We start from the raw sequence: 15,366 nt of genomic DNA on the forward strand, positions 1-15,366 counted from the left end.
TTGAACATGACAATGAGTTCGCTGCACTAAAACGGCCCCCACAGTCACCAGATCTCAACCCAATAGAGCATCTTTGGGATGTGGTGGAACGCGAGCTGTGCATCCCACAAATCTCCATCAACTGCAAGATGCTATCCTATCAATATGGGCCGACATTTCTAAAGAACGCTCTCAGCACCTTGTTGAATCAATGCCACGTAGAATTAAGGCAGTCCTGAAGGTGAAAGGTGGTCAAACACAGTATTAGTATTTAGGTGAGTGAATATAGATCTGAAATTGTTTTCTTTTTATATGTATTTTTTTGTTTAAAGCTTTTTTGGTTGTTGGTCAGGAGGTAGCATTTCCATGCTAGTGCTGCAGTTTTCCAGACCAGCTACGATCTTCACTCTTTGCGTCCGTCTGGCGTGCGACTGGCTTCGATGAGAGTTAAGGGAATTCTACAGCAGCTTGCTGTTTGGTGGGTGGTCGGAGTGGATCGCGCATGGGTCCAAGAAATGTTGAAAATCTTCCCAGCTACTCAAAACGACCTGCGCTAATGTATACTCGCCGCGAGTCACAGCATATGTTGCGCCTGCCTGTTTACATATCATAATTGATACTCCAAAATGTACATAACCATGTCATCCTAACTCTGATTCGTGTTGGTGCATATACTCTCTCTCCATTTGTGAACAGCCCATATTTATGTATTAACACGCATGCATGCACGTTTTCCCACAGTCTTTCGCTCTTTCCGGTGCTCACACTTGTTGCTTCTATCTCCTGCTTTTCTGATCACACATATATGCAATACACTCTCCACACATTTTTGGTTAATTCACCTGGGAAAGAGAGAACATTCCCCTTAACTACAGAGTTTTTAATGCAGTTTCAGATGTGGGGATTCATAAATCAAGCCTGCTTCTTTTAAACAAACACCTGCCTCCAAACTGTCACAGCTAATGGCAGCACTTGCCGTATAAATCAACCATAGCTGTAACTCCCAATATCATAGAAATGATTACACTGAGCACCTGCCACACAATGCTTTTTTAATAGGCCAGGCACAGCCGATAGCCCACGCTGTAACCGTTCGGACATTTTCAGGCTCTCTTTTAAAGTATGCGTGTCTTGAAAAGGTCTAAAAGGGATTTGTGGGTCACTTGCTCTGTCGTCTTAGTTTCTTTATGAGCTGGTGTAAGAGAACAAGGTGCATTTTCCCCCACAGCTGCTTAATTAAGACCAGAAACGGGGCCGGAGAACTGGAAGGGAACACTTTTTACTGTATGCTATAGGTATTTATTATTATGATATGCATGTGAACTTCCTCATATATGCCCTTTTCTGAGTCAAACATTGGTGGAATGTTAGTTTGAATAATAATAATAACATTTCAGACATATTTAAACATAATCAAAGCAGGAATAAACAAACTAGTGTACATTGCAGTGGCCCTGAAAGTATTTGGACACACTAGACGGCACACTTTTAAATCAAAACATGTTACAAAAATTTCTGATTTGATGATAACTGACTTCACACATTGACTGAAAATCACTCCAGGACTAGTTAGCTCAATTTTTTTAAGCCACTCGCTGCTTCTAGGAGGTCAAAGTTCATTTAGCGGATGAGATGGTAGATCCTACAGTACTCTACGCCCTCACTTCAATATAACCAGTCTCTCTACTCCTTTTATTTCAAGGTATTACTGTATTTTTGCAACAAAAGATTATTTAGATGTACTGTTGAATTAATTTTTGTGACTTTGTGAATAGGCGATAAATCAGTGGGAGGTCAGTTAGTCCGTTTAGTCTATTTTAGTTGGGTTGAGGTTAGGTTGTTAGGTTGAGCACGTTACTTTGTCATTGAGCGGTTATACAGAACAAAGAGAGGTTCTGGATGGGACAGATGGGGTCCACAGCACCCCAAAACCTAATGTTTTCTCCTGCCACCTCCACACTGTAAAAAAAATATTGTTGGTTTAACTTAAAAAAAAAAAAGTAACCTGGTTTTCTGAAAATTTTAAGTTCATTAAAATGGAAACAGTAAGTTAATACAATGAAGGAGATTAATTTAATCACCATAAACTCAAAATATTATGTTATATGAACTACATAAATGATCTAAGTTGATTTGACAAAAGAAAAAATGTTGTGATTTACAAATCATTAAAATATTTTGTTTACAGTGCAAGTATTAAATATGTGTTAAATGCAAAAAAAGCAGATTCTTTTAAGCGGTTTCTTAACAATACATAAAAATATTTTATATTTATATTTAAAATGAAATTAAGAGATTAAACTGTTTTCACAACTTGAATCACTGTAAAAAATATTGTTGGTTTAACTTAAAAAAATAAGTAACCTGCTTGAAAAAATTGGTTAATACAATGAAGGAGATTAAAGAAACTCAAAATATTATGTTATCTGAACTACATAAATTATCTAAGTTGATTTGACAAAAGAAAAAAATGTGTGATTACAAATCATGAAAATAGCAATTACGTATTACAAAAATTATGTAAATTTTAATATATTGGTATATTTCTAATATATATGTATATATTAAAAATATTGGTAACACTTTCTATTAAGCCCATTCTTACAGTATAATGAATTATAGCCCCATTTATACTTATTTATAAGTATTACTATTCTATAAAAATATTTATAAAGACTTAAGACCTTTACTGCATTATAAGGACAGTTATAGTTGCATTTATATTATTTTTTTAAGTCATGCATTTTTCAATGAGCATACTCATAATCTATTATTCACTGATTTATACATGTTGAAATATAAAATAGTTCCAGATATACTTGTTTGCTGTACCAATAAGTTATCAATTGTCTTTAATTTATAATAATGTTTGCATTAGAGGTCATGAATGGTAATCTCCTCAGCCACATGCAGAATTGCTTATAGCAGTTTGGAATTCTACATTAATATTATACAGTGTTTTTGCTAGTATATAACATTAAAAAAAATGTTTTTTAACTGTGTGAACGAATGATTTCTGTATTTTTAAATACATGCATTTGCGATGTGGCTTGTTTTGGGAGACATTTTGTGTGAGGTGTCCTGTCACATAAGAGTGAACATTTCTCCTTCTCACTGTAATCCTCCACATTTCCAACAGTGATGAAAACAATTCTTATTTCCTCTCTTTCTCTCCTGTTAAACCGAACACACTTTTTCACATGTACGTACACACACATACTCGCTTCCTGCCCCCTGTTGCTCTGTTATAATATATTTGACTGGACATTCCCTTGAGGAATTCCTGGTGCTCTGTGAACCAGAGTCACAGCAGTATGATCTCACACACACACACACACACACACCAGAGAACGCTCATTAATCACTGTTAGGTGACGGTATGTGCACGCCGGCGTATGTTTGTGTGTGTGTGTGTGTGTGTGAGTGATTTTTGGCTGGGTTGCTGTCGTTGTTTTTTATGGAATGTGGTAAGATGTGGCTTTTGAGGATATGATTGGGAACCAAGTGATGTTCGGTTCTGGTTCTTGCACAATGCGAACAGAATGCTATACTGAAATACCCGGACTTACCCGGGTTTCTTGCACTTCTTATTTAGTTGCGACACAAGACTGTTATGGAATCTACAGCAAGAAATGTACATAGCGACCAGTGTAGTCCGATTCCCGAACGAATGACTCTAACAAACCAATTTTTTCGTGAATCAAATACATAAAGTCCAACCAGTGTTGTCCAACAAATGACTCTTATGATCCAGTTCTATTTATTGAACCAAAACGAAACAGTGCAACAAGTGTAGTCCGATTCCCGAACGAATGACTCTAACAAACCAATTCTTTTTAGTGAATCAAATACATAAAGTCCAACCAGTGTAGTTATTATCCAGTTCTATTTAGTGAACCAAAACGAAACAGTGCAACCAGTGTAGTCCGATTCCCAAATGAATGACTCTAACAAACCAATTCTTTTTAGTGAATCAAATACATAAATTCCAACCAGTGTAGTTCAACAAATGATTCTTATGATCCAGTTCTATTTATTGAACCAAAACGAAACAGTGCAACAAGTGTAGTCCGATTCCCGAACGAATGACTCTAACAAACCAATTCTTTTTAGTGAATCAAATACATAAAGTCCAACCAGTGTAGTTCAACAAATGATTCTTATGATCCAGTTCTATTTAGTGAACCAAAACAAAACCGTGCAACCAGTGTAATCCGATTTCTGAAAGAATCACTCTTATGAGCCGATTCTTTTTAGTGAATCAAATACATAAAGTCCAACCAGTGTCGTCCAACAAATGACTCTTATGATCCATTTCTATTTATTGAACCAAAACGAAACAGTGCAACCCAGTGTAATCCGATTTCTGAAAGAATCACTCTTATGAACCGATTCTTTTTAGTGATTCAAATACATAAAGTCCAATCAGTGTAGTCCAACAAATGATTCTTATGATCCAGTTCTATTTAGTGAACCAAAACAAAACAGTGCAACCAGGGTAATCCGATTTCTGAAAGAATCACTCTTATGAGCCGATTCTTTTTAGTGAATCAAATACATAAAGTCCAACCAGTGTCGTCCAACAAATGACTCTTATGATCCATTTCTATTTATTGAACCAAAACGAAACAGTGCAACCCAGTGTAATCCGATTTCTGAAAGAATCACTCTTATGAACCGATTCTTTTTAGTGAATCAAATACATAAAGTCCAACCAGTGTAGTCCAACAAATGACTCTTATGATCCATTTCTATTTATTGAACCAAAAACCAAACAGTGCAACCAGTGTAATCCAATTTCTGAAAGAATCACTCTTATGAGCCGATTCTTTTTAGTGATTCAAATACATAGTCCAATCAGTGTAGTCCAACAAATGACTCTTATCATCCAGTTCTATTTAGTGAACCAAAACGAAACAGTGCAACCCAGTGTAATCCGATTTCTGAAAGAATCACTCTTATGAACCGATTCTTTTTAGTGATTCAAATACATAAAGTCCAATCAGTGTAGTCCAACAAATGATTCTTATGATCCAGTTCTATTTAGTGAACCAAAACAAAACAGTGCAACCAGGGTAATCCGATTTCTGAAAGAATCACTCTTATGAGCCGATTCTTTTTAGTGAATCAAATACATAAAGTCCAACCAGTGTCGTCCAACAAATGACTCTTATGATCCATTTCTATTTATTGAACCAAAACGAAACAGTGCAACTCAGTGTAATCCGATTTCTGATAGAATCACTCTTATGAACCGATTCTTTTTAGTGATTCAAATACATAAAGTCCAATCAGTGTAGTCCAACAAATGACTCTTATCATCCAGTTCTATTTAATGAACCAAAAACCAAACAGTGCAACCCAGTGTAATCCAATTTCTGAAAGAATCACTCTTATGAGTCGATTCTTTTCATTGAATCAGAAACATGCATCACAAGCAGTTTTGTCCCATCACAGAATGAATTAATCTGATTGAGTCAAACACATTCAGTGCAACCAGTGTACTTGCACTACTTAATACCAGTAATTCTGAATGTATCGTAAAATACGGTATTGCTTTAAATCATTAACAAATAACTGCTTTACACTTCTATGACTTGTCCTGGAAAGTAGCGAAGCAGTTCACTAGGTTTGGGTGAGGAATAAGTTGCAACACTGTACCTTGTTCTGCTCTTTAACACTCAAAGTGACATGAATGGCATGTTGAAGTGTGTGCGTGTGTGTATGTTCAGTCCGTTGAGGGTTTTAAGTATGCACCTGCTTCGAGATTATGCCCCCCTGGGTCTGACGGGTCAGACAGGAAGTATGTGAGTGCGTGTGTATGTCTGTGAGAGACAGAATTGTTAAGACAGGAAGTACAGGGTGGGGATTTCTGGGTCTGTCTCCACTCTTCCGCGATTAAAAGCACGAGTCCCAGGTGTGACTGACAAAAAGGCCTCACGGATTACAGAGGAACTTCCGGAAGAACACTCACACCTCCGGGTTGTCGGTGTCTGCCGCCCGTAGGCTAAAGACTGTGACCCCGGTCCACGACTTCTCCTACTGTGCAGTTTTATGAAAATAAAATATGAATGACTGTACGTCGCACGTTCACAATCGTGAGACTCTTATAAATGCATTCCTCAGGTATGAAGTCTTGAAAACACACACGCTGTGTTTTAATAAGGCTGACAGCGCTGTCACGGGAGCTTTGTGGTTAAAGTGGTGATGTTTTTGTTGATCACAGGTGGTTAAGCTGAAGGCTTTTCTGTCCTCTTCTTGTTCTCTGTCTCTCTCTCCCTCTCTTTCTCTCCTCAGTAAGCTCTTAATAACAGGGCAGTAATGTCATACTCTGACATTAGGAGGGCTGCAGTTATGTCAGGTGTTATTGGAAGTAGCTTTGAGGACGGCGCAGAATATTCACAAGTTGTCTTTCTGTCTGTTTGTTGAGCCTTTCCCATGTTTTTTTTTTTTTTTTTTTTTCAGAGGGACTTTCCAACTGGGTTTTTTTAGGCCATATATTCCAATAAAATTTATAGGATGTTCGGTTCAGGATGTGTGCTTGTTTTTGAAACGTGTCCATTGCTGCTAAACTGCTAACTGCTAGCACAATTATTCAGTTTTTTATACTGTCTGTTCATTTTATTTTAGCATTTTAATCTAATTTACTTCAAACCAATGCTTAAAACCTAAGTGTAGCCTACTTTAAAACTTTCAAATCAATGCAAAGTTTTTTTTTGTTATCAAATTTTTATTGTTTAAACATACAAAATTATGAAGACAAACAATCAGCCATTACCCCTGTAAAAAAGACAAGAGAAATATATAATATAAAAATATATACATAATAATAATAATAGTACATAAAAAATTTAAATAAATAAACAAAAAATAGCAATAATAAATGAAAAATTAAGATAACACACACACACACACACACACACACACACAAAAAAAATATATATATATATATATTAGCAAGGGTACTATACCAAAAGGATGATAAAGATACAGGAAGAAATAAATGAATAAAAATAATATGGAAACAAAATATGTTACAAAACTACAAAATTATACAATACCTCCTTTTGTGTATAATAAAAAATATACACAAAACTATACAAGTACAGATTGTATAAAATAATTATCCATTCAAAAATCTTGATTTTTAATTTAGTTTTATATTATATTGTACTATATTATATTATATTGTATTATATTATATTATATCATAATTATATTATATTGTATTTTATTGCATTGTATTGTATTGTATTAAACCAAACTTTACTTCTAATCTTTTGGTGCATTACAAGCACTAATATTTCTTTTTTAGAAGTGCAAATTCGGCTCTTGTTCATATTTTATTGACTAATGATCAATATTTATATTGATGTATTGCTTCAAGAGGCTAAAATGGTTAGCTAAAAATGAGTGTTGTCCTCATCATAGGCATCCAGTGATCTCTGAAACTTCACTATTTTTATTTAAAAAAAAAAAAAAAAGCTTTTTTCCAATATCTTATATTCTCAGTAAATGCTTCAATGTGCACCCTTCAGAATTGCATTAATAGTCCGGCGTGTTCATCTGTTGTGCATCTTGACTGGTTAGTTCATTATTCGTTGCTCTGATGTAGACATTGATATTGTGTGCCGTTCGGCCATTTCTGAATCATGATTACACTTGTGGTTTAAATGAGAACTGACCGAAAGAAACAAGCCAGAATGATGATTTTAAGGGATAATAGATTGTATTTCAGACATGCATTTGAGAAGCGGATCAGAACCAGACCTCCAGAGCTCCAGGCGGTCTCTTAACATCTGCACAAATGTCTTACGTCAGAAACGGCCTGTCGCTGTGCGAAGTTTGCGAAGAGTTTGAAGCATCATCATTGCTCAGTTAACTACACAGGACATAAACACTAAAAGAGTCTGGACTCTGAATGTTGGTTTGTAAATACAGTTATTAGTTTCAGGCTTTAAAGGTTTGGTTAGCTGTTTATCCAGATGACCTGCTGTTTTTTTCTTTTTTGTTTCGTGTGAGGTTGTGCTGTGCAAAGTTATGAACTGATTACGACCTCGTAAAAAATGTTCTTCGCTTTGTGTTTAGTATGGGAACCATGTGTAATTGTGCTGAAACTCTTTCTCATGATCTTGTTTGCAGGTTCCCCCTTTATCCCAGAGGAGAGCGTTTCCAGTTTGAATACGGTGTCTATTTGCTCAACAAAAACATCGCCCAGGTAAGAATCTCTCAACAGGTTCCACTGTAAAAATCAAGATGGCTGAATGACTGATTACAAAGAGTGTATCTGAAACAGAAGGGATGAATGTTAGTACTTTAAAGGAGTAGTTCACTTTAAAACAAAAACTTTTGCTGATAATTTACTCCCATGTTATCCAAAATGTCCATGTCATTCTTTCTTCAGTCGAAAAGAAATTAAAGTTTTTGATGAAAAAATTCCAGGATTTTTCTCCATATAATGAACTTCAATGGGAACCAAACGGTTCAAGGTCCAAAAGACAGTTTCAGTGCAAACTGCAAATTGTTCAAAGGGCTTTAAACGATTCCAGACGATGAATAAGGGTCTTATCAAGCGAAAAAAATTGAAGTTTTATAAGTTCGAACTCGTTTATCAAAATGAACGAATCTTTTCCAGAGTCAACTCATTCATTTCGTTCGTTGAATGAAACAAATGACACGAAAAAAGATTCGTACATTTATTCGTACACAGCTGAAAGTCTAGAACCGATGTGCATTGTAAATCACTTGCATTAAAGGGATATAGGCTAAAGGGAAATAGGCTAATTTTACAACTCCCCCAGAGTTAAACAGTTGGGTTTCACCGTTTTCGAATCCATTCAGACGATTTTCTGATATTTCAAAGAATATCAGCAACCAGACAGTTTCTGATCCCATTGACTTCCATATATCAGAAAATTGGCTGAATGGATTCGAAAATGGTAAAACTCAATGAGTATCCCTTTAATGCAAGTGATTTACAATGCACATCAGTTCTAGACCTTCAGCTGTGCAAAATCTCCACTTTTTTTGGAAACAGGCTCATTTTACAACTCCCTCAGAGTTAAACACAGTTGAGTTTTACCGTTTTCAAATCCATTCAGCCAATTTTCTGATATATAGAAGTCAATGGGACCAGAAACTCTCTGGTTACTGACATTCTTCTAAATATCAGAAAACCGTCTGAATGGATTCGAAAACGGTAAAACTCGACTGTTTAACTCTGAGGGAGTTGTAAAATGAGCCTATTGCCAAAAAAATAAAAGTGGCATATCCCTTTAACGTCATCCAAAAAGAGTTTCATAAGCCATAGCTCAAATCCAATTTCAAGTTTAAGCTTTGATTCAGAATTATACAACACGAATTGAATCGATTTCCCTGGTTAAGTGTAAGATTAACACGCCTCCATGGCTCTGGGAGTGGAATCCAAGCCTCCTGTTCTCCAGCTGTTGCCCCAACTTAAGGTGGAGATGAATAATACAGAATCGACTTCAGAAACAACCAAGGAGGTCGACCGAATCGGTCCGTCTCTGACCCACGCGAGCGGCACGCACGTCGCTGGAACAAAAAACGTAGCTGTGCGTGGAATGGAGTGCTATGTAAGCTTAGCCAACTCTGAGGGGAAAACTTATATATCTGTCATGTTTGATATATGCCTCCATTTGTAGTCCGACTGCGAGATGCCCTCCGCAGCTTGTTCTTCATACTGCCTGTCGCCCACCATTTCCATTCCACGTCCCCTTAATCAGAACGAATGTAATGCTTTGCACCTTTGCCAGAAATCTTCATTAACCTTGTCAGGGTTTCTCTGTAGGGCAAACTAATGGAGCTTATCTCGGCGTGTCGACCGCGAGATCAAGCGCTTTTTAAACTCATCGTTTGTGAAGCCTCTCACCCGGAGTCATATGAGCTCAGTGAACTCAACATTTTGAAGCATTTGAGTTGGTTGAGCTCAAACATGGCTACGTAGCAAAACAGATGAGCTAGAACCCATTGAATTGTTGCACATGTGTTCCAGTTCGGGAGAGAAACTGTCCGGAGAATGCATGACGCTCTGCCCTTGAGTCACGCTACTTTTAGTTTAACTCACTATCCCAACAGCTAGGCCTGCTGTATATAGTCCTCCCGATCCGCCCCTTGCTAATACGAATAGGACTAAGGCTGCTTCATTGACATCGAGCCCCAAATATTCGAAAATTGAGCTTGGCTTTTCCTACCTAGCGGTAATATGATTTGCGAATAACTTGCCAGCGAAGTGCTGTTTGTTATTTTGTTGTTGTTTTTTCTCGTGGTCTCGGCCTCTTAACTTTTTCCCGTCTGTCCCTCTCGTCGTCTTTAATGCGTTCCGTTCGTTAGACGTAGCCGCGGTGGCTCAGTGTGTCCGGCTGCTGAGACTAAGCAGAGATCGGGTTTCACGGCGGCGCTCTTGTTCTGGAATGGAGGAGATTAAACGTCTATCTTTTATTAAATTGTGTGTGTTTGAAAATGATCCAAGCAGGCAGGAGGGAGAGAGAAAGGAGGGGTGTTTTAGTTGCTTTGAAGCAGCGCGCTGACTGGATGTTGTTTTTATTTAGTCCTCGTGTCATGAGAGGAAGGGAGAAGAATGTCAGGTGGCCAGCGGGGTTTCGCCAGGGCACTTTTGTCTGTAATAGATGAGTTAAAAATTTTTTTTTTTTTAAATATCTATCTATCTATCTATCTATCTATCTATCTATCTATCTATCTATCTATCTATCTATCTATCTATCTATCTATCTATCTATCTATCTATCTATCTATCTCTCTCTCTCTATATATATATATATATATATATATATATATATATATGTGTGTGTGTTAGCAATAAGGTACAGCACTTGCCTCGCTTTTATAAAATGGTTACCACAGAATAAAAATATTAAAGTAAAAAAAAAAACGTATTAGTGCAACTTTCATGAAGTAAAATCTACTTAAAAAAAAACAAAACAAAAAAACTAAAAGCCTTCATTTCGCTAGAAAAAAATAGTCTCTGACTACTCATAGCTGTGTTTTATCATGAATAAAGCACAGCTATTGACCAATCAGAATCAAGTATTGGAACCAACTGTTTTATATATATATATATATATATATATATATATATATATATACTGTATATATATTAATTAGGGCTGTGCAAAAAATTAATTGCGATTAATCGCATCCAAAATAAAAGTCTGTGTTTACATAAAATATATATTGTGTGTGCTGTATATAATTATTTTGTATATATAAATACACACACATGCATGTATATATTTAAGAAAATGTGTTATTCATATATAAAATATTTATATTTATATAAAATAGGTTATGTATATATATATATATATACAGAATATAAGCGCAAATAATTCTTAAATATATACATGCATGCATAGGTATTTATATATACAAAATAATTATATACAGCACACACAAATATATTATGTAAACACAGACTTTTATTTTGGATGCGATTAATCGCAATTAATTTTTGCACAGCCCTAATCTATATATATATATATATATATATATATATATAGTATTTTTATTTGTTTTTCTCTGCCGTTTGCACTATTGCTTTGCTGCTAGGGATGAGTCCGAATAGACATCTAGTTTAGTTTTCATTTTTGCTTTAATATTTAGTGACAGTGCTTTAAAAGCGTTGAATTTAGAGCGTTTTTAACGTGCTGTGAGAAGTCTTTTCAGGGAAGTTAAGTCTCTAAATTCATTCCCTTTAAAGCACTGTGCTGTTGCCATCAAAGCTAGACAATTTCACCAACATCAACAACACATTTTAAGGCAAGATCATTTTTTGTGTGTGTGTGTACATACAGTAAAAATGAATGAATAAAATCAACCCATTATGCTGGGTTTAATAAACAATCACATTACTGGGGAAAGTTAGCCCACCATGTGTTCTGTCCTATGGTATATTTGCCCTTAGTCAAAAGTTGTTTGTTTTTCTTTGTTTTTTTTAAAAACACGTTCTGTGTGAATGACTTCTAAGAAATGCATCTTATTGGTGTTTCGTGACCCTAATCTAATGTAATTATAAAAGGCTTCTTTTGACTAGTTATTCTGACAACCCACATACGTGCCAACTGTGAAATTATTCTTAAATCGCAACCTTACGTGACTTATTTGGATGTTGTTAGCGAGGTAATCACGGCAGAAGCTGGTTTGTGTGTGTGTGTGAGAGAGATTCAAGCAGTTTTTGTCTGTTTTTGTTGCATTATAGAGCATGTTTACCAATGAGGTCTTCAAACCGAGACTGAAGCTCTAATTTTTTTTAGGTGGTTAGGTTTGGCTAGTGTACTTCCTTTGGTTTGGACTTCAACACAAGGAAGACAAGTTAAACAAACTGTAAAGAAAAAAAAAATACAATCCTTTTTTATACGTCTTTTCTGTTTATGTTAAATAACAAGAGTATTTAATTCATTACGCCTCTGCCGAGACTTCCTTCAACTGTCATAACAACATCTGGAATGTTGTGAATTCGGCTTTTAATAGTCATTAAATGTTTGTTCATGTTGGCAGCACAACAAACACTCTTGTGCTGCTGTTGTTTAATGTATTTCATATGGATCATTCAGAATGTTGGTTTGGAGATTTGGACAGCATACCGTTGAGGTCAAACCGGGTTTGAAAAAGTTTCCAAGCATTTATATGTGTGAATTTGTGTGTTGTCTAAGTGGTTCATCCTCCCCTAGATGGCAGAAGTGAAGTGACCAACCCTCAGTTGAAGCACCGCAGCACTCTGAGGACGGATTACCTCCTCCCGAGACGCTGCATAAACTGAACGGTGAAAGAAATATTACAATTAGCACTCAGTTGCCAAGCTAGTGAGATATCTTATTTGGCAAGGAGCTCAGCAGGAAGGGCTGGAATTAAATCCAGAGTGGGTTGAAGATTATTGGGGAATTTTGAAGTGTAGTCTAGCATTGTGCGCAAAGCCAGGAAACCTGGAAGTATCAGCACTTCTCATTGACCGGATCTGTTTCTTTATAATGCTAATACGCGTATTTTGGTGCACTCATGATTGTACGTTTGATAAGGATGCTTTTGGACTTGTTGAGGTACTGACAGTTTCCACTTGAGAACCGTTCTTATATTGAACATTTTATTTAGTCTTTATCTTTTAATTTATTTTCAGTTTGTCTTTTGGATTTAGTTCCGTTTTCATTAGTCATTACTATGTCATTGTTTGTTTTAGATTAATTTTAGATTTTTAATTTTTTAATGTTTTTGGGGCAGCAAAAGTGGGAAACTGTTATTTAAAACGTAAAAGCTCAGTTCGGTTTCAGCTACATCTGCGATCGAATCATTCGAGATACATGAATATGTTTCGTTCCTTTGCAGGTGCACATGAACTCTAGTTGTAAAAAGGCTGAGAGATTCTTGGTTGCCATTAGTGTCATGGCTGTTATCTAACATGACTTTTCTGTGATGGAAACCAGATGAACCTTAGGTGAGAGAGGAGATATGCATGCAAACACTCGCACGCCTGTAAGTCTCATTCACTGTCACACGTGTGTAGTGAGAGACTGCTGGTTCCTGTATGAGAAGTTAACTACTACTATTACATACCTGCCTTCCTGTGAGAGCGTTTTTCCTTAATGCGAGCGTTAGCAAGGCCACAACGGCGCTTTGTGAACAAAATCACCTCTGTGTGATTAATGACTCAGGCTAAGTGGCTTTATTTGTGTATATTAAGCAGGAATTTCCATATGTCACATTCAGCATTTACCTCCATCAGACTGTGTACATAACCTCGGAGTGTGAGCCGGCAATGGCTCTCCGTTAGATGTGGTGCTATTTTCTTATACATGTTCATCTATGTGTGATTTGTTTTCCAGTCCATCTAAGGCTTTAATTTCTTTTTCGTATGTTGTCTTCATTCACGTTTCTTCTTCCTTTTCTTTTTTTCCTGCTCTCGTCTGAGGGTTTTCCTCTTGTTTGAATGCATTCTAACATGACTGCGCTTTTATCTTACTTGATTTACTGTGTTCTGTGAAAGAAAGATCAACACAACGTTGAATGTGATTACCATCATGGTTCGCTAACTGTAAGATGAGTCCAAACACTGAGAGAAACGCAGAGTTAGGAAATCAGATCGTGATTTTGAATCCTTTTTAGTTGTATTCCTGAAATAGAGACTTGGATCTAATGATCTGCACAAGCCTGTTGCTGATCTACCCTTCCCTTTGTGGGTGTTTCTTCAACTTTGGCCACTTTTATGTCCTATAGGCTGATTTTTATGAACGATAACAGATTTGAACTATTTCTGTTATATAAAGATTGCTTTACAACAGCCTTTTACAAACTTTTACCATGCCTGTTTCTTGTTTTAGCCTTACCCTAGAACTAGACTTTTAGCCACTTTCAATTACAAAAATCTGTCTTATATATATATATGTATATATATATATGTATATATATATATATATATATATATATATATATATATATATATAAACCAGGGCTTTCAGTTAAACGCGATATTAACGGCGTTAATGCAAACCCGTTTTAAAGGCGTTCATTTTTTGAGAATGTTAGTGTGAAAATGAACACAGTATTGTCAATGTTATTTTCAATAAAAAAACATTTGCAAAAAGCAAGCCGATACACTTTTCCATGTTGATGAGCATTAAAATGAGAAAAAAGAATGGGACAAAAAGAAATCAGGAGACATTTAGAAAGGATAAAAATGTGTGATTAATTGCGATTAATCGAGAGTTAACTATGACATTAATGCGATTAATCGCGAGTTAACTTTGACATTAATGCGATTAATCGAGAGTTAACTATGACATTAATACGATTAATCGAGAGTTAACTTTGACATTAATGCGATTAATCGATAGTCAACTTTGACATTAATGCGATTAATCGAGAGTTAACTATTACATTAATGTGATTAATCACGAGTTAACTTTGACATTAATGTGATTAATCACGAGTTAACTTTGACATTTATGTGATTAATCGCGAGTTAACTATGACATTAAGGCAATTAATCGCGAGTTAACTATGACATTAGTACGATTAATCGATAGTCAACTTTGACATTAATGCGATTATTCGAGAGTTAACTATTACATTAATGTGATTAATCACGAGTTAACTTTGACATTAATGTGATTAATCACGAGTTAACTTTGACATTAATGCGATTAATCGCGAGTTAACTTTGACATTTATGTGATTAATCGTGAGTTAACTATGACATTAATGCAATTAATCGCGAGTTAACTTTGACATTAATGCGATTAATCGCGAGTTAACTTTGACATTAATGCGATTAATCACGAGTTAACTTTGATATTAATGCAATTAATCACGAGTTAACTTTGACATTAATGCGATTAATCGCTAGTTAACTATGAC

The 15,366-nt window shown here is 35.8% G+C and overlaps 1 protein-coding gene across 1 annotated transcript in view; it reads left to right on the forward strand.

Annotated features, from left to right (window-relative positions):
- uvrag (UV radiation resistance associated gene) overlaps nt 1-15,366 on the forward strand; it is a 114,409-nt gene that overhangs the window by 64,701 nt on the left and 34,342 nt on the right. Inside the window, exon 13 of the mRNA XM_039677630.2 lies at nt 8,122-8,197. Coding sequence (XP_039533564.2) covers nt 8,122-8,197 — 76 coding nt within the window. The remainder of the gene's footprint in view (nt 1-8,121; nt 8,198-15,366) is intronic.

This window comes from Pimephales promelas, chromosome 23 (assembly GCF_988280905.1).
Source record: "Pimephales promelas chromosome 23, fPimPro1.hap1.1, whole genome shotgun sequence".
Classification (NCBI taxonomy): Eukaryota; Metazoa; Chordata; class Actinopteri; order Cypriniformes; family Leuciscidae; genus Pimephales; species Pimephales promelas.